Genomic DNA, 19,777 nt, shown 5'->3' with positions numbered 1-19,777 from the left:
CCTCTACTCTGACTATATTGCTGTCAATCTCTCCCTTAAAGTCCTCCAGAAGGTGTTTTTTTTTTCAGCCTGTGTGAGCCTTTTGTTCTGAGGTGGGTCTCTTGTAGACAGCATATATTTAGGTCTTGTTTTCTTATTCATTCAGCTACCCTATGTTTTTTGATTGGAGTATTTAATCCATTTATATTTAAGGTTATTATTGATAGATATTTATTGCCATTTTATTTTTTTATGCCTATGTTTCTCATTCTCTCTATTTCAACTTCTAATTACAGCAGTCCCTTTAACATTTCTTGCAATGCTGGTTTGGTGGTGATAAACTTCTTTAGCCCTTTTTTGTCTGGAAAGCTCTTTATTTCACCATCTATGTTGAATGATAGCCTTGCTGGATAGAGTCGTCTTGGTTTCAGATCCTTGTTTTGCATTACCTTGAACACTTCATGCCATTCCCTTCTGGCCTGTGGAGTTTCTGATGAGAAGTCAGCTGACAGCCTTATGGGAGCTCCTTTGTAGGTAACAGATTGCTTTTCTCTTGCTGCCTTTAAGATTCTCTCTGTGTCTTGAATTTTTGGCATTTTAATTATGAGGTGTCTGGGCATGGGCCTCTTTGGGTTCTTCTTGCTTGGGACTCTCTGTGTCTCCTAAACTTGTATGACTTTTTCCTTCACCATGTTAGGGAAGTTTTCTGCCATTATTTCTTCAAACAGATTCTCTAACCCTTGCTTACTTTTGACCTCTTCTGACATGCCTATCATGCAATATTGTTATGTTTCATGTTGTCCCACAGCTCCCTTAGACTGTCCTCCTGTTTTTAATTGTTTATTTCTTTTGGATCTCTGATTGATTGATTTTTTTTTTCCCTCCTCGGTCTTCTAATTCACTGATCTGATCCTCAGCTTCCACTAATCTGCTGCTTATTCCTTCCAGTGTATTCTTTATTTCTGCTATGTCATTCTTCATTTCCTTCATAGTTTTCGTTTATTTTCTCATGCTGTTGAGAATCCTTATGATCAGTATCCTGAACTCTATATCTGATAGATTGCTTATCTCCATTTCATTTAGCTCTTCTTCTGGAGAATTCTCTTGTTCTTTCATTTGGGGCTTGTTTTTTTAGTCTCCCCATTGTGGCTGCTTGTTTGGATTTGTTTCTATGTGTTAGGTAGATCTGCTGGGACTCCCACTTCCAGTCTTTTCTATAGTCTGGTGCAGGCCAATGTCAGATGCTGTATGTGACTGGCCTTGAGTACCCTGTTTGAAGTTCTCTGTACTCCACAGCTTGTGGTTCCCTCTGCTGTGGTTGGGTGTGTTTGGACAGGACCAAGAGGCTCACCGAGGTCTGCTTTTCCAATCCCTGGTTCCAGAAGCCAATCAGGCAACGACTCAAAGCACCCAGAGGCTGATTGTTATTCAGTCTCTTAATGAGCCTCAGGCTGTAGAAACTCCACAGGGTGGAGCAAGAGGTTTTCCAACAGTGTGGGGCACTCCTCCCCCCCCCCCCCCCCCGCTCCCCGGAAAAGCTTTTTGGGAGGTAAATGTCTACCTGAGAAAGATATCCGCTGTTGTATGGGGGAATAACTCTGCACAGGAATTTAGGTAGCTGCCCTTTGAGTTCTGTCCCCCTATCCAGCACACCTAGGTTCTCCTCACACAGCTCCAGTCCACTCTGCCCTCCCTCCTCCGGAGCCCAAGGTGAGTGGCTGCACATGAAACTTTGTGTGTTGGCCCTTTAAGAGGGTGCCTGCATTTCTAGCCACCTCTCCCTGGCAGACAGAAACCTTGCTGCTCTTCACAGCCAGAGGTTATTGGGCACCTTTCTCCGTTCTGGTGCTCTGGTCTGGGAAGCCCAGCTTGGGATTTAGACTCCAGAGTCTTCAGTGGGAACCCCCCTCAGCTGAGATCTCCCTCTGGACCTTCAGCTGCTGCCTGTGGGAGCCCAGCCGGCCCTCCTGTGCCTCCACACTTCCTACCAGTCTCTATGTGGTCTCCACTTTTCCACCTTGGCTATGAGGGTGCTCTCCAGCTCGTCTTCAGTTGTAGTTGATTATTCAGGACGGTTTTTCTGTATTTAAGTTGTAATTCCAGTTTGGTCTTAGGAGAGTGTCAGTGTAGCTTCCACTCAATCTGCCACCATCCTGGAATCTCTCTTGATTGTTAAGTTTTTTTAAGATTAATAGCCCTTAAAACAACAACAGAATGCAAACATTCAAGAATAACTTATTCGAAGTTAATCGGAGTAAATTTTATAGACATATGTTCATTGGAATGTCTGTTTATAGACGTTTTGTTAAGGTGGCCTGTTGGTCATCTGCGTCCCCACTTCACTCCCTGGCCTGCCCCTCCCTTCTGTGTATTTATACTGTATAATGACACGGGCCAGTGGTTCCGAAGGCTATTCCACAGGATGATTTCCCCTTCAGAATCAAAAGCCTACCTCGGAAGAGATCACCATGATTGCTGAGCAGCTCAACATGGAGAAGGAGGTGATCCGCGTCTGGTTCTGTAACCGCCGCCAGAAGGAGAAAAGGATCAACCCACCCAGCAGCGGGGGCGCCGGCGGCTCGCCCATCAAGGCCGTCTTCCCCAGCGCCTCGCTGGTAAGGGCCCGCTTACGGCCACGGTGGCGCCGCCTCCAGTCGTGTTTCATAACAGAATTTATTGTGTGTATATGTCCATGTTGAATAAATGCATGCAGTTTATATTTTAAATGTTGCCGACGTAATTAAATCTCACGTTGTTAAGCTAGTCTTGGGTCTGTCCTGTTTCAAGGAACAATTTAGTTCTTTCCCATTTTACGGCATCTCTGTTACTCGCTTCTCTGATATAGTTTTTAGGTTACTCTAATTGTGGGAGTAAATTTGCTGTGGTTCTAGTTATCTAAAAAAATCACTCACTGCTTTTTATTCATGTTGAGTTCTGGAGCCCAATTTATTAAACTTCTATGCTGATGGTCAGTTCCCAGGCGCCTCTGTTCAGGAGCTCTGAACTTGTTTTACAGCGTTCACTTGGGGTCTTTTCTCTTGGACACGTAGCCTTGCATTTACCTCCCTGTTTGCATTAGAGTCATCTTCCTAGACTGAAGGGACACAGAGTGCCCATGGGACACCTTTGACCTTTAGGGTGATTGTAAATATGACTCCACATGTCTAACCAGGATCCCAGAAATGGGAAGGTTTTGAGTGTGCATTTCTGATCCCTTCTTGTTAATTTGTTTTTATTTTATCTGCATATCATTCTGTATTGGGAAGCTTTTCAAGTTAAAGTCAGCAGTAAGAGCACACAGTGGTTTGGGTGCAGGCTGTGGGTGCCTGGGGGGCGGGGTGGGGAGGAGGCTTCAATCACAAAGGTCCCGAGATGGCAGTTAGGGGAGGAGTTGGTAGACACAGCTTCATTCTGTGCAGTTGACTGTTTACTTGTGTTTGGATTTATTTGTACTAAGAAGAAGACAGTATTTCTTACAAAACTGTAGAAATATTTTGTTGTTTCAAAGAGAAATTGTCAGCCTTTAAAAAATTTGTTTCACATTCTTTCCATAATAACATTTCATTAAGAATAAAATCAAGGCAATCTTGCCCCCACAGAGTCAAAAATAAAACAATACAAGAAGCCAGGATTCACTGATCCTGTTGAATAGTTTCCTTGTTTAGGTTAAGGTGACAATTAGTATATTTCTTACTGACTTATATTGCATCTGACTCAACTTTATTGAGATTGATTTTTAAATTATTTCTTTTTAAAACCTGGGCATAGCCATATGTCATGTCAGTAAAAAACTGTCTTCTAATAGCAACCTTTCAACCTATGCCTGTTTCTCAATTCCAAGATCCAAGTCACTGTAAAGTCTCCTCTTAGGCCCTTTTACTTTATTTTTATTCTATAACATTTATTTATTTTTAAAATATATATTTATTGACTTCAGAGAGAGGAAAGGAGAGGGAGAGAGATAGAAACATCAATGATGAAAGAGTCACTGATTGGCTGCCTCTTGCACGCCCCCAACTGGGGATCGAGCCTGCAACCCGGGAATCGAACCCCGATTGTCTGGATCCTACGTTGACACTCAACTGCTGAGCCATGCCCGGCCGTGCTATTCTATAATACTTAAGCTCTATCCTGGAATTTAAAATTTTTATAGGCAAAATAAGTCTACAATATGGACTTAAATTTTTAAGTTTTGATTTTTAAATGCTTTTGCATATTTTCATTTCTGACCTCTAGGTGGCAACCACACCAAGCCTTGTGACCAGCAGTGCAGCAACTACCCTCACTGTCAACCCCGTCCTCCCTCTGACCAGCGCTGCAGTAACCAACCTCTCTGTTACAGGTAACCATGTCTCTGGTACAGGTATGTGGCAGCGAGGCTGTGCAGCTGTAGGCAGATGGTAGCCATGAGAGTTTCTGTGTGAGAATCTGCCATTAAATTGTGAATTACAGCTCTAATGAGGTATTGCTTTTTTAAAAGTTATATGTGAGAACCCTACCTCCAAAAAAATTAGGCACAATTAATTTTGTCAGAAATAATAGTTTTACATAAAGATTTCATCTTCTTTGTTCTTTCTCACCTTAGCCTGTCTTTTCCATTACTCCCAGATTTCTCTCTCCAAACACCTACTTTTTTTCAAGTGACTTCTCTTATAAAAACCTTGACTAGCTACAGCTTTTTGCATCAAGACAACATCAGTTTTCCCTTAGATTCGTAGAAGGCGCTTTTCAGTGTGGCCCTTGTCTCCACTGGTCTCCGTCCACCCGTCCTTGGCCCTCAGAGGCTGTCAGGCCTTTGTGAACACACATAGCCTCAGGTGCTGACCAGCCACCTACACAACTCTGATGGGGGTGGCACTGCTCCAGCTCAGGTGTCCATTCCTCCTAAAAAGAGTGTTTAGCTCCCGTAGGAAACTGTTTATTTCCCCCTGCCTGGGTCATAAATGATTATATTTTTATAATTTATTACCTCTTGGCCAGTAAACTTGGCACTTTTCAAAAGGTCTGGGGTTTTTTTGTTTTTTTAAAATCTGTATGTCTCAGTTAATGCCTGACACATTCACTATAAAATGATTAAATTTTTCCACTGTGCCCTTCTTTGAATAGCAGTTTTCTCAAATACATTTAAAGTGAACTGAGTACTGTCATCAGAAGTTTTTAGTGACACACAATGTATGGGGTGTTCTGTGGTCATTCACTGGGTTGATGGTGTGTAGGGAGTCACTGGGTGGGTTTCTGGTGGTTCGAGGTACAGCTTGGATTTAACCCATAGGTGGGGAAATTCATTTTCTCCACTTGAGTTTTACTTCATATCACTTCTTTGGCTTTGTGACCTAACCATGATGTGAAGAGTGAATAGATGTTTTTACATAGTTATTAAGTGTAAGGATGAACTTTCCCTTTTCCCTATCTGTCTCTGTCAGTATGGACTCACATTATTTTGTACGCAGCAGGTTAAAATTGCATCACTCTTTATTTCAGGGTTAAAATTGTCTCAGGTTTAGCCAGTGGGAGTCCCTTCAGCTGGCTCCTGCACCCTCTAACATGTCCCTGTGATTCTTTGAGTGGTTCCTTATTTTTTGGCACAAGATGTTCAGGCTCATCTTCACGTCTCTGGCCCAGATCTGGAATCAGCTATTTCTCCAAGGATTCCAAGTTCCTTTGAGTGAGGAAAGGTACCTCGGAACCAAGGTGTAGGCATCAGATACACTCACTGATGCGTGTTGTTACTTCTAGGGTATCTCAGCAGAAACAAGTGTACCCACACTTACATTGGTATGTGTGTAAGACACACGTTTGTACATCCACATGCTCATCCACACATACCTGCCTCCATTTCCCTTCACTGTCCATATGTTAAAAATCATGCGTTCATACTGAGATCTCCAGTTCCAGTCCAACATCCTGTAGTTCATTATTTTCTAAGCTTAGGCCTTAAAATGTTTGTTTTTGTGGTTCATTTCTGTAGAAACACTAACTAGGTTAATAAAAAGGACCCATGTAGAGGTATGGCTGGTAAGTTCATTAGTCAGTTGATTCTGGAGTGTGGCTGAACAATGCGCCATACCCCCAGACGACTCTGAGGATCTCCCTCCCTAACTTGCCCCTCTTTTCAGGCACTACAGATACCACCTCCAACAACACTGCCACCGTGATTTCCACCGCGCCTCCGGCTTCCTCGGCAGTCACTTCCCCCTCTCTGAGTCCCTCCCCTTCTGCCTCAGCCTCCACCTCTGAGGCCTCGAGTGCCAGTGAGACCAGCACAACACAGACCACCTCCACTCCTCTGCCCTCTCCCCTTGGGACCAGCCAGGTGATGGTGACGGCGTCAGGGCTGCAAACGGCAGCAGCTGCCGCCCTCCAAGGAGCTGCGCAGTTGCCGGCAAATGCCAGTCTCGCAGCCATGGCTGCCGCTGCAGGACTGAGCCCAGGCCTGATGGCACCGTCTCAGTTTGCAGCTGGGTAAGGGCTTTCTCATCTATTGCCACCTGAGAGACTACAAGGAGGTCATCCCGGGACTTACTCATACGGGAGACTTTCCATCACCATCTTCAACACAAAATTCAAAACAAAACTCTTTAAGCCTAATGTCTTTGAAGTGGGTTGCTCTATAGCGGCTCAAGGACCTTGATTATTGTGGATTTAGTGTCTGAACACCCTGGAAGGGCAGTAGTCATACCTTTATTTCCAGGTGAGACAGGAGCAGCAGGCACTGATCATGTCTAGAGGGTGGGGCCAGGGAGAGAGCCCACAGCTCCTGACTCTTGTTCCCTGCTGACCTCTCAGCAGACTGCTTTCTGATCCTTAAATATGCTCGGGGTGTAGCATTAAGAGTCTCACTTTTGTCTCGTCCATGTAGGAACTACTCTATAAATATATTTATTTTTCTGACATTTTCTTTTGCTCTGAGAAAAGAGAACGAGGTAGTGTAGAGAATGCTGGAATGGCTGCGAGTTGGACCCTGTGGGCTATAGTCTTATTTGGGTTGCACAGTGAACTTCGAGGAAAGCAGACTCGGAGCGCGGTCAGACAGCAGAGAGGACAAGTCTCAGGTGTTTCCGCCTGCTCCCAGCTGTCCTGTCCTTACCCCTCTGGGTGTGATGCCACACTGATCACCTGTCTGCTCTTTTCACTTGCAGAGGTGCCTTACTCAGTCTTAACCCAGGGACCCTGGGCGGTGCTCTCAGCCCGGCTCTGATGAGCAACAGTACACTGGCAACCATTCAAGGTCAGTACAGCTGTGGTCCTCCCTTGCCTCTTCTTTTCCTTTTCAGTGGAGGAGGTCTGCCCGAGGCCACGGTGACGGGGGGGGGGGGGGGGGGGGGGGGAGTTGACTAACTTGTGGACCAAGAAAATATCCTCGTGAAAAAGCTTTGTAGAGAAGTGTAGGTGTTAGTTTGTGCCTCAGAACAGGAGGTAGACTAGTGTGATGTATTGTGAGAACCCAGGACTTTTATGCTGATATTGATCTTGTGTGACTAGACTTGGGGGCAGACTTTCCCTCTGATAAGTTTATCCATGCAGTCATCCAAGACCCACCCCCAGGCAACCTGACCAAGTAAAACTCCCCATCTCTGTCTCCACCCCAAGAGAGCCACAGCTGAGAAGGCCCATTGGAGCACATCATGGGACTTCGGGAGAACTTATAATTCTCATGGGGTCTGCCCTTTGTTGTCCCTGTCATTGCAGAGCATGTGTGCTCTTCGGCTGCGATGTCTTTCCCAAAGGCCAGTGGGTCCCCTTTGGCCTTAGGGGGCTACCCAGTCTTAAGTGCATCTAAATCCCCTCATTCCATATACTGAAGGGTATGCCTTGTGTGGTTTCTGGGCTTCTGTCCGTAGATGCTGTTGCTATAACATGATTTGGGGAAACAGTTTGAGAGACATCCCTGTATTAATCAGAGAATGTTTTTTTCTTAAAATTAAAATAGTTTGTGCTTAAGTGAGAGTTTTTGGGGCCAAAAATAAGCTGTTAGCCAACTTCAGTAAAGGTTAGTGCTAAATACTGGTTACTGATAAACCCCAGACATGCACTGGATTACCTTGCATCACATTGACTTTGGCATGGTGCAGAACCGGTGGTGAGCTTGATAAAGCTTTTCTTAGCCAGGGACCCCTTTTTGGAATAAAACTTGTGAGAAACCACTTCCTCGACAGCAGGTATCTCTGCATGGTAGTGATGCTCCAGAGGCAAATTGCTTCCCTGGACACAATGAGGGGCAGAGGACAGACCTCTCTGGGGAGATCTATACCTGTCTACAACCCTAAGCTGGAGGCTCAGAAAACTTCAAGCTGCACCAAGTCTCCCCGTTGTGTGCTCTTTGTATGGATGGTGTCTGAGTCAGGGATGGGTTCCCTTCAGTCCCTCCAGCTTTCTTTACATATTACATAAAAAATCAACTGGATTTTTAAAGCCTAGAGAAACCTTCAATTCTGCATGTAGGGGGTGTGGTTCTATGGGTCAGGGAGATATTGGGGATTGTTAGATAACAGGAAAATTTAATAGATGAGTGTGCCCACTTATTTTAAAGAAAATATTACTGATGCCTTCATCACAGGAAGTTCTCAGGCGATAGAGCAAGTCCTAAACCACGCTGTTCCACGGCGGTGTCACCACACTGCCACTGCCTCCGACAGTGTGTACCCCACTCCTCACAAGTCACGAAGGGAAAGCTTGATCATACCCTGCACTTTATTTGATTTTAGAACTAAAGTCTTTTGAGAGATGGCTTTTCATCTTGTGTGTCAAGCCTTAAAGTGCTCAGATTTTAATAGTGCCAGTGGATTGATAAAAGCTAACTGTATTTCAGTGCTGTAATCACTGGAACTAGTTTGTCATTTGAAGGGAGGTAGTCTAACATCAGTCATCTTCATTAAAAACAGTCACTGGATTTACCTAACACCTGTAGATAGGTATGGAATCAGGCGGATCTCTCAGGTAGAGGTGCCGTTCTAATGGGTCATACAGTCCTTACTCCCCCTCCTCTGTCCTGCGTATACTCATTAGATCAGTAATCCTTTAGGCCCTTTCAGAATCATAGCAAACTTCAGGGAGTGACAAGATGGAAATCTGATTAAGAAAAAAAAATCATTAAAGGGCTGCACTTTCCAGCTGGTTGTGGGAGAGCTCAGTCATTTGGTGTGTCCCTGGCTTCTCTAGACGGTATTAATGGTCTCCTTCCCACCTGTTTTGGGGGTTTGTCCGTAGCTCTTGCTTCTGGTGGCTCTCTTCCAATAACGTCACTGGATGCGACTGGGAACCTGGTCTTTGCCAATGCGGGAGGAGCCCCCAACATCGTGACCGCCCCTCTGTTCCTGAACCCCCAGAACCTCTCTCTGCTCACCAGCAACCCGGTTAGCCTGGTCTCTGCCGCTGCAGCCTCCGCGGGCAACTCTGGGCCTGTTGCCAGCCTTCATGCCACCTCCACCTCCGCCGAGTCCATCCAGAACTCTCTCTTCACAGTGGCCTCTGCCAGCGGGGCTGCTTCCACCACCACCACCGCCTCCAAGGCACAGTGAGCGGCCACTACCCACCACAGCCTCTTCCACGCGCGGTCCATCGGGCTGCCAGCCGGGCTGCCACCGCAGGTGCGGTTGGCTCCCTCTTGCCACGGTGTGAGGGCGAGGGAGAGAAGAGCAGGAAAGACACATGCCGGAAAGAAAGGATGGAGACCGGACATTTGCCTAATTTTGTAATAAAACACTGTCTTTTCAGGATTGCTTAATGGATTGGAGAACTTTCTAACCAAAAATTTTAAAAGCAGAAACAAAAAATCAAAAACAAACAAAAAAAATAAGTGAAAGGACTACTTATCATTTCCAGCGGTCACAGTGACAGTCAAGGTGGGTTACCAATTCTAATATAGAAAGAGTATTTCTTGTTTGTCTAAATTCTTTTTTTTTTTTCCTTAAAAAATCATTTTTTATGGGTCTGTTGTACAGGCCATTAAGTCATAACAAGGTGTTTATAATCGTATCAATTGTGTTGGGGGTTCCTTTCTTAACTGGTACAATTTAGGCAGGCCCGCGTTACTGTATCTTTTATTGTTGTTATTGTCACTGTTTTTATATATATGGTTTGGACATGTCTCGCTCCTGGATCCTGTTTCAGTGAGCTCCCACACTGGGGAGGGAGGGTTGGGGTCGGGGAACTCGCGTTCTTAACTGCGGAATGTTCTTGCTGGTTTCCTTACCCTTGATGACTCTCACAGGTCCTAGAAAATTGTTTTCTTTTGCCACTTATGCAAGAGGCTCGGTGCAGAAGCTTAGGTAGCGTGTGCAGTGTGCAGACGCTCCCCCTCCACCCTTCCCCATCAGGTGGTGCCTTTGGAGCACTTTTGTGTAGGAAGGAATTCCTGCTGGACTGTAGCTCTCACTCCGACCTTGAATGACCCGAGGCCGGGTCCCGGGGTGCACCAGCGCCGCTCCTTGCCTCCCACGGGGCTGCACGTGTTGCAGGCGGGACTTGGCTCCAAGAGCAAAGACTACTGCAAACACCTGACTGGGTGGTTCTCCTGACTCTGATCTCCTGAAAAATGCTCCTATTGTTGCTGTGTTTGTTTGTTCCATTGTGTGGAAGGTTCTCGTCCGAACTTCCTTTAACTTACTTGGCAAAGAACAAATTGACTTTGTGAGATTGGGACAGGTTCCCTCCCTGGTTCTCTAAAGGAGCTCTGCTAGATTGTTTCCATCGGTGACTGATCACCAGCAGGTGGAATGCAAAGAGTGAGGTGATACCTTCTCCTCTAGCCACAGACGTCCTTTCCCCAGGTGGCTGTGACCATCACTCAGACTGTCGTTGTCCCCCGGAGGGGAAGGCATGCACTAGCTGCATGGGTTTGTAGAGCCCCTGAAGGCCTGAGCAGGAGCTGCACACACCTCGCTTGGGTGTCTCCTGGGCTGGTCAGTGATGCTCCTGCAAGGCGGGTCTGATGGCAGTAGCTTCTCCATTTGGGGAGAGCGATGGGCTTCTGGCACCATTGGCGGGTGTTTCTGGACTGTAAGTGAGCCCAAGAAAAGGAAGATTCGTGAAGGAGATGAAGAGGAACGAGGGTGACTGGGAAATTAGGTCCTTTTTCATCATTGTACTATTGTTGTAGTATCTGTACCCAGAGCCCCCGGAACTCGAATGCCACAGCGTGCTCCTGTGCCCTGCCTGCCTGCAGGCAGCGAGGGCCCGGCCCGTGTCCGGTGCTTGCTGACCTCGCCTCTCCAAGTCTGCACTTTCCCCTTTCGAGCTGCGGGCTGAGGGCTCACAGGTCCTTTTTGTTGCTCAGCTTGTGTGGGAGGGAGCCTGGTTCTGTGCACTTGTGTCTCCACGGCGTTGGGAGGCCGTGGTCACACACTGCACCCTGTGGTGAGTGTCCGCTTGGGAGACAGGCATGTCCGTGTTGAACGGGAGAAACATTCTCGTCCCCTTCCCTTGGTGATTTCCTTTTGTTCCTCTGTCTTCCCGTTTCGTTTCACAAAGTATTTAATTCCCACCCTAAGTGTCCTCTTCTCACCCTTCACCGTCCCTAAAATCCCTCCAAAATCAGTGAACTGCAAGCAGGGAAACTAACAAATGTCCATCCACAGTTTTTATGTGTGGTGTGTTTTTTATGTTGTTTTTTTTTAACTAAGCTTGAACCAAAGTCAATTTTTAGCAAGCTGCTGTACTAATGGACTAGTTTATCTTGTGCGGTTCAGACACATTGAGGAGTTAGATGCTACTGACAATTTCTTTTTCATTGTCTTAATTAATTTTATATAAAAGTTGCTGCTTCTTTTAATCTTTTATGTTGGTAAATTGTACTATCCTCTGGGCAGACATGAACTTGATTTTTTACCTAGTTTATTTAGTTTGGTGTGTAAATAGAACGGCAGTGTCGGTGACTAACTTTTCTCTCTCCACCCCTCGATTTCCCTGATGTAGTTAAATTTAGTCTTTTATCCTGACATGACATCTCTAACTTTAGTCTGTGCTAATGGTTGTAGGACTATCAATAATACTACAGCTGCCGTGGTGATGGGTCCTGCCCTTAGGAGTGGCAGGTTCCAGGCAGGATTCAGGGAGGGGAATGCTGATACCCACCATAGTGGGTTACAGGTTATAGCATTAATTTCCCAAAATTACTACCAAAGGAAGTGTCAAGTCCCAAAGGACTCAAGCCCAGTGAATAAGGGGAAGGGCAAGGACAGGCTGTGTGTGTTTGTTTCCTCTGTGGCTCAGAAGATACTCCCTCTTTAAGATTCATCAATGGACTTTAATATGTAAAAGGATACTATGCTTTAAAAGTCAGTGTGATGGTCTTTGCCCAGCCCTGTCTATAGTCTCTGGTCGGTTTGGGACAAGGGGATCTTTCCTGGGAATCACTTTAAGATATTAGACCAGCATAAAAACCTGTATTTAAAAGAAATCCTTAGACAAGGGTAACTTAAAAATTTTTTTCTATTATTTAAAAAGTTGTGAAATGAAAGGTTCATTTACACATGTACATGTGAAACACTAAAACAGCTTGTTGCCAGGTGGGTAGCTTAAATAGACCCCCATCACCACCCCTAGATAATCTGCTGACCGCGTTGCTTCATGACTCACCTGTAGTCCTTTTTCATTTTATGTCATCTTCATCATCTCCAGAAATGCTTTTTGAATTGAGTGAATCTCTGAAACTGGATACTCAGACATAGCTATTAGACATAGCTATGTATGGGAGTCTGGAAATTAAGGGGGCATTTGACCAAAAAGAGGTGTTGGGTCAAGTTCCTGCATTTCTAAGAGGAAGGACCAGACAGACCATCACAGCTCATTGTGTCAGTCTTCTTTTTCCCCCTTAATATTTATGCAACTTAATTTCATCCCTGAATTTGGTTAACACATTAAACCAAAGACTAATTCTAATGCATTTGTAGTGATACTATATTTGCCCATGGTAATGGGCCCTCCCCAGAAGTGGTGAATGTAACCATGTGAATCCTGCTTATTGCAAGCAGTGCAGTTTGGTCGTGAACTTGCTTTGTGCCCTGTATAAATCTGAGGGACAGAGCAGGAAGACCTGGAAAAGGCTCTCGCAGGAACTCTCTTATTCCTGATTTAAGAAATGGGTTGAGTGCTGTATTAGTTTAAATGTTTCTGAAGTTATGGAGGTGGCTCTTTAGAATGATGTAAATTGTTCAATCCATTATGTGATAGCATCACACTTCCTTTGTTTATTTGGTAAGATCAATACCATCCCTGTTTCCTCAGCTTGTTGCTATAGAGAGATGGCGCCAAAGGAACCCAGCTGCTCTGTGAAGGACCACACCTGTTTCTACTTCATGGCTTCATTGTTAGAAATAACAGTCCTTTTTTTTTTAAGGGAAAATAAGATTAATTAAAAGACTTCCAGTGGGATTATCTTACCATTTGTTCCACATAATTCATTCCTTGCTGGGGGAAAGCACAATTACACCTCTTTTCTTAGCATGTTATTCTGTCCTATCATCTTTCATCTATTTAAAAGGTAGGGGAAGCCTTGTCTGCGTTGTCCAGAAGCACAGATATTTAAGTTCAGCCCAGTCTTTAACATTAAGTTTTCTATTTAAATTGCTACATTTGCAAATACGGGAAATTAATGTCAACTTTTAAAGTTATAAATCCTAATATAAACATGCATTTAGTGTGTGGCTCACAGAAGACACCCACTGTAGCTCAGAGTCTAAAGTTGGTCCCAAGTTGGTTTCATCTCACAAAACTTCCTTTACTGGAAGAAAAGTAAAATTGTTGAGATAGGAAGAAAAGGGAGAAATGTTGACAGGAAGAAGTCAGCAGGCCCTGGGCGTCGGGCTGGGCATGAGAAGCAGTGGTTTGAGACACCCAGTGCTGACCTCCAGCAGGGGGTGCTCTTGGCCTCAGGACCTTCCCCCCCCCCCCCCCCCCCCCCCCCCCCCCCCCCCGTCAGGCCTGTACTTCTGAACCTTCAGTCACAGAACAGCCTCAGCAGCTCATTGTGAGAGTTCAGTCAAATGCTTTCTCATTAAATCAGCATTGAAAATTGGTGAATTTAAAGTTCTGTTTTTCAAACCATGTTTATTAGAGCTGAAAACATTAAAAGACCAAAGATCTGAAATTTAAAATTATCCCAATGTGGAGAATTGATGGGTTAATCTTATCAGAGCCGTTGTGAGTTTGCTTCTGTGCGTGTGCGACAGGCATGCCGTGTGTGGCACTGTTCATGTGATGCTGGCCCCAGCCATTTTGAAGCCCTTTTTAGTCTTAAGACATTTAGAGGACAACACTTTATGAAATGGTAAATCTTTCTTAGCATTCACTTTTACTTTGGAGAAGGAAAAAAATACTCCTTGGCCATCAGGAAGAGCTGAGACCAGCTTTACAGAGGTGGCGCCCGCGCACACACGGGCTTGCACGGGGCAGGATGAAGGAGTTGTGGCCGTCATTAAGGCTGATGCGGATCCTATTCTGCCTCCTTTCATAATCCAAAGAGGTTAGATGGGACACCCCTGAGACCCACAGGGATGGGAAAGGGCTCTCAGGAGGGCAGGGGTGTTTCTGAGTTGTCCTTGCCCAGCTTTCCATGTAGTTCGTGAGCTGCTGCTGCTTCTAACCACCCCATTCGTGAGCAGCACCATCCTGACTCTGCCGCTCTCGGCCTTGGCCAAATGCAGGAAACATGAGTACAGCTGTGCTAGTCTGAAACCTGGATCTCCTTTCTTCCCTTCCCTCTCTCTCAATGGCGACACCTTAGTCCGTGAGGATGATGCTGGAGGGTAGCAGTGCGCTTCTGGCACCTTCATGAAATACCTCAGCACAGCTTAGCATTGTTGCAGAACTGGTTTAAACTAAAAACCAAATAAATAAAAAGAAAATCTTTATAAATAGTGGAAATAATTCTAGCTGTAGCATTTAGTTAACTGATGTTTATTATGATTGATAAACATGATTGATGCTGTATGTATTGGGATCCTGTTTATAGGTTACAGTTTATAGGGCTCGGGAAGGGTGGGGAGGGTTGGGGGACGAGAAGATGATTATGTTAGAAGGAAGTCGTTGCTCGTGTGTTTGTTTTTCCTTATATCTGTCTTGCCAAAGGAAACTTGATTGTCCCTGTGATTGGGTTTGGGGTTTGTTGGCCTGTGATCTGACCTGCAGGGCAGTTTGTGGTGTCACGCAGGTGACACTTGGGTTCAGGGTCCCCTCCAGCATTGACATCCCCTTGCTAAGGCTGCCTGTGCCCCCAGACTGACCCTGCCAGCCCAAGGACTCTTACCTCTATGTCATAGCAGGCGCCTGGGCAAAGGATGGCTGTGTGAGTGCTTGGGGGTGGTTGAGAGTTGGGCAGCAGTGCCATTTAATGGAGAGAGGGAAGCAGAGCTGAGTGTGTGGGGTGTCGTAACCTGGGAGATGAGAGGCGAACAGGTCCTCTTGTTGCCCGTGTCATGTTGGACGTTGCGCAGGTAGCACAGCACTCTGAACCGGGCTTCCTTTTCTTGTACCAAGAAAAATTCTGTCCAGACCAAAAATGCAAAAGGAGGAAAACCAAACCAAGAAGCTGCCAGCTGTCCTGCTCGCCTCACACACCACGGGGATGGGTGACCTCTGGGGATTGGTTGGCTGGTGAGATCGAGGAGGGTGTTGTTCTTGGGGGCACATTCTGGGAAAATGACGAGCCCTTTCTTCCCAGACCGGAGGACGGACAGACTTGGCCCCCGGGCTCAGAATAGACTATCTCCAGAAAGGCTGTTTTTAAATGAACGACCCGTCTTACAGAACTTTAGTGGGATCTGGTTTGGCTGCCAAAGACTCTTCTTCGTCCTTGTTTGTCCTTGTTTCTAAACAGGCAGCGGGAATAGGAGCGAAACGCTGGACTTTGGAGCAGCTTTCCCTCTGTCCCCTACTCCCCCCCATATTCTAAAGGAAGTGGTGTTGGTCCTTCACTTTCACCCTGCTGGTCTGTGAGGACAGATGAGGTTACTCAGTGTAGTGGCGACGTTCTTGGAATTGCTGGGGAATTTAGGGGGTGAAGGGAGTAGAATTCTTTATTTCCCTTCCTCTAATACTTGGAGAGCCAGCCAGTACAGCTGAGTTGAGGGGACAGTGAGATGTGCCCACGGAGCTGCACCGTACACGTGGGCTCCCGGGGGTTGAGGAGCTGGTTTGGGGTACTATTGATGAGACCCAGAAAGGAAGGGAGGGACAAGAAATGTATTGCTCTCTCATCAAAAACTGTCAGAGTGCCGAACTTCATGAGAGCTTTACTATTAATCATACTGCTCTGACACTGGGGACTTCTCAAGGCACCAGAAGTAGGGCCTGGGATGTTGAAGAGAGAAGCACTTGAAACAAAGGTTGTGGGAAACAAGAGAAGCGCGATGGACACCAATTCGAGTGCAGAATAAGACTGCCTGCAGCGGGGGATGGTCCCTGTACCTCCCCACCCTGTGCCACCTTCAGACAGGTCAGACCCCAAACCTGATATCCTGTGGGACACAGTGAGGTCTGCTGCAGTCCCCTGGGCTTTCTAAGTTTCTTGCTCATCACTGTGCTCAGGCCCACAAAGCTGCTTTCAGACCCTGAGTTCTGACAGGACGTCCCAAAGCCTGCAGGCAGCCAGCCGCACACAGTGCTGTTCAATGAAACTTCCAGTTGCTTCTGTATAGTCGGAACCTCCTCTGGGAAGGACGGAGGCTGGTAGAGATGCTCCTGTGCTCCCACCTGTCTCACTGGGAACCACACGGCAGGAAGTCAGTGCACTTTCAGAAGCTCCGTGATAGTTCTGTGAGGAAGGCCGGACTCACGGACGGCCAGGTGCCCCGTCTTGATTCTGACCTGCACAGGCCCAGTGGGTGCACTGTGCCCGCCTGTTGTGTGAGCATGAGACCTGTGGCCGTATTGGAACATGGCCTTTTTGCAATATACACCGCCTGTCCCAGGCCAGGTCAGGGGAGGCGGACAGGCTTCCAGCTTCTTACCTCTGCGGAGCGGGCCTCTGTGCACCACTCCTGTGAGGAGGCCCGCTCTCAGTGGGGACGCCTCCTCCCATGGTAGGCTGTAGTCTGTGACCCTTCCTCTGTGGTGACAGCAGAGGTGAGGCAAGTAAGCATGGGCCTCTCCCCACTGCAGCCCAGGGCCGTCGTATACCTCATTCTAACTCTTGACTGAGTAACTTGCTTTAACTTCCTCTAAACCCCGCAGAGTTGCCAAGTCTGCCCTCCCTCCTGTGAGTCATGCCGAGCTCCGGCCTATAGCATCATGGGGCCTTGCAGCCTGGGGTGGGCCCGCCTAGCGCCTCTGAATGTCGCTGCTTGAAAGCTACTGCGAGCTGAGGGCAAATTGCAATCTTCTGCTGCTTTTTGTTGCAAGAGGTCTTCACAGGTCTCGCGTCTCCTTCCCCCACCTGCCTTTATGGGCTAGCCAACTGTCCGCGTCCCGTCCAATCCCCCCATGCCATCCCCTCTTCCCCACCTTTCTGACCACAGCCACACACTAACTCCTGTCCTTGCCTTTCCCTCCTCAGGGGAGGCCACCCCTTCCCTCCAAGGCCTCCGGGTTCCACTGATTTTCAGGACTTTGGGTGGAAGGGAAGACACCAAAGAGGCCCCTTTATGCTAACTGCTGCACACACATTTCACTTTTGTTCCTTTGACATAACCAAAAAATCCGAATACTTAAGTTATTATTATTATTAGTTGACAATCTTATGTCCCGTGGGCTCTCAGATGCTGCACCCCCAGCCTGTTTACCTTTTCTTTGAATGTAGTTCCAGCCTCAGTCCCTACTCCGTGTCACAAGCTTCGCCAGGTCTACATACCCCTGCTATATGCCAGGGAGGGTGGTTTCTTTGTTTGGTTTTGTTTTGTTTTTTAGATTTCCAGCCAAAACCAAAGATTTCTTAATGATTGTATAAACTCAAAACAAACAAAAAAAACCAAAGAAAAGGGCAATCTTCAGCGCCAATCCAGTCTGTGGTGTCCTGGCCAGCGGGGGGCAAGCCAGGTAGGTGGGGCTCTGGTCACGGAAAGGGCAGGCGGGAGCCTTCCACATGGGTTTCGGGGGTGCGCACTCGACCCTGGAGCTCTGACTCTTGCTGACTTGTGAACATGCTGTGGAACACAGTGGCGTTTCAGATTTTTCACAACAGCAGACAAAACCCCATCGCCACGATAATCCACCCACAACCACCACGGCCACAGCAGGGCTGAGCTCGGGGCAAGGAGGGTGGGTGCAGCTGGCCCCAGGACTCCACAGAGTGGGGGAGGCTGAAGACACTGGTGCAGGACTGGCTGCTCTGCTGGGTGCTAACCTCTGGGCGCTGGCGCTGAGCTCGCCCAGGGGCCCTTCGGAGCCTTCTTTCTCTTTTCCTTTACTGGGGCTGCTTGGAAGCAGCCGTCCCCTTGCAAACGTGCAGAGCGACTATCGAGCTTTCAGTTCCCACTGTGGCTGGTCTCCTTTCTGCAGCGCACTGTGCAACTATGCATCGTATCCCACACCTGTGCTAGGTAGATGCCTGTGACTTTTTAACTTGGGGGGGCGGGGGGTTGCAAATGAAGGAACTTTTTACACGGATCTTTTTAATCTCAGCTGATCGGGGGAGGGGGGTTTGGTTCTAGGGTCATACAAGCTCTATCCCAAAGCAAAATCCAAATGTTAATAATCTTAGCCTGACGCAGATACCAAAGATAATTCTGTCCTGCACCATAGACTGTGTATGGAGTACGTGTACCCAGCACTTGCATTAGTCTAACCTCAGCAGTTCCAAAGCTTAGATGTATATTTTGGTATATTTCTGGGATATTAAAAAAATGTTGTTTAACTTCTCGTTTGTTTCCGTGTAAAGTCATAGCATGAAAATAACTGAACTGTCCTATTCTTAGTAGTTTGAAATAATAGTATTTTTGTATGTTGGGTGTGTCTATGTATGTATTAACATAACAGTTTTCACTGCCTAGGTGTTCATAATAAAAAAGAAATGAAAGCGTTCTGCGTACATGCTGTTCAGTGATAAACTTCACCGGTTCGGTTTGGAGTGCTTACCGCTGGTTACTGTGCCCCGCTGGGGCTTCGTTTCTTTAGAGAGACAGTGATCGTGTTTTTCCAAAAAGGTTTCTTTCTCTCTGTCTTTACATAACTCCCCCCACTTTTTTCTTTATTTTAAACTATTGATTCAGGGGTGTTTTTCCACTGTTGTCAAGGGAGGGACACAAGGGGGAATTGGCCCCTTGACCTCCCAGAAATTTTTGTTTTATGTATCTAACTTTAAAATGTGAGTTTGAGTTCTCTTTTGTGGAAACTTAAGATGTGGTGTACGTGATTCTTTCCAGCATTGTCCCCAGCTCTAGCGAGGCAGTGAGGACTCCTGGGTAGGCGGTTGGGAGTCCTTCCACATTTCTCCTGGGTGACTTCGTGCTCTGGTTGGCTATTGTGTAGCCTCACTGCCCTAGTTGCCTGGGTAGCCATTGCCCCCCCAGAGGAATATTCCATAAGAATCAGCTGATCACGTGACATCTGGGACTGTGTTATCCGGGTCCCCGGGAAACACAGCAGCTTCACCTTGGGGGGGATTCCCTGATACCTCCTGAGACCTGAGGAATTGGGGGGATATGAGCGGTGCTATCTCCTTAAAAGTGCCCTTCCTGTGACCCCTCCTGGGCTACCTGCAGGGCTGTGGGCTTGGGAGAGGCTGTGTGGGTGACAGTGAATCAGAAGGAAATGCTAGGTTTTGTGTAGATGCATTTGTCTGCTGTAATTTTTTATATATATTAAACTTAACTGTAACTGTACAGTTCATTTCTGTTGTAAAACATCATTAAACCATTTTTCCGAG

At 46.7% G+C, this 19,777-nt stretch overlaps 1 protein-coding gene across 1 annotated transcript in view; it reads left to right on the top strand.

Annotated features, from left to right (window-relative positions):
* The window catches only part of POU2F1 (POU class 2 homeobox 1), a 109,586-nt gene extending 89,809 nt beyond the window's left edge, over positions 1–19,777 (top strand). The window contains exons 12-16 of the mRNA XM_087827822.1: positions 2,418–2,594; positions 4,216–4,321; positions 6,096–6,441; positions 7,119–7,207; positions 9,187–19,777. Coding sequence (XP_087683948.1) covers positions 2,418–2,594; positions 4,216–4,321; positions 6,096–6,441; positions 7,119–7,207; positions 9,187–9,497 — 1,029 coding nt within the window. The 3' untranslated portion in view covers positions 9,498–19,777. The remainder of the gene's footprint in view (positions 1–2,417; positions 2,595–4,215; positions 4,322–6,095; positions 6,442–7,118; positions 7,208–9,186) is intronic.

The sequence above is a fragment of the Miniopterus natalensis genome, chromosome 19 (assembly GCF_054644295.1).
Source record: "Miniopterus natalensis isolate mMinNat1 chromosome 19, mMinNat1.hap1, whole genome shotgun sequence".
Taxonomy (NCBI): Eukaryota; Metazoa; Chordata; class Mammalia; order Chiroptera; family Miniopteridae; genus Miniopterus; species Miniopterus natalensis.
The sequence above is the reverse complement of the archived record's forward strand: the minus strand, read 5'-3'. Positions and strand labels throughout refer to the sequence as shown.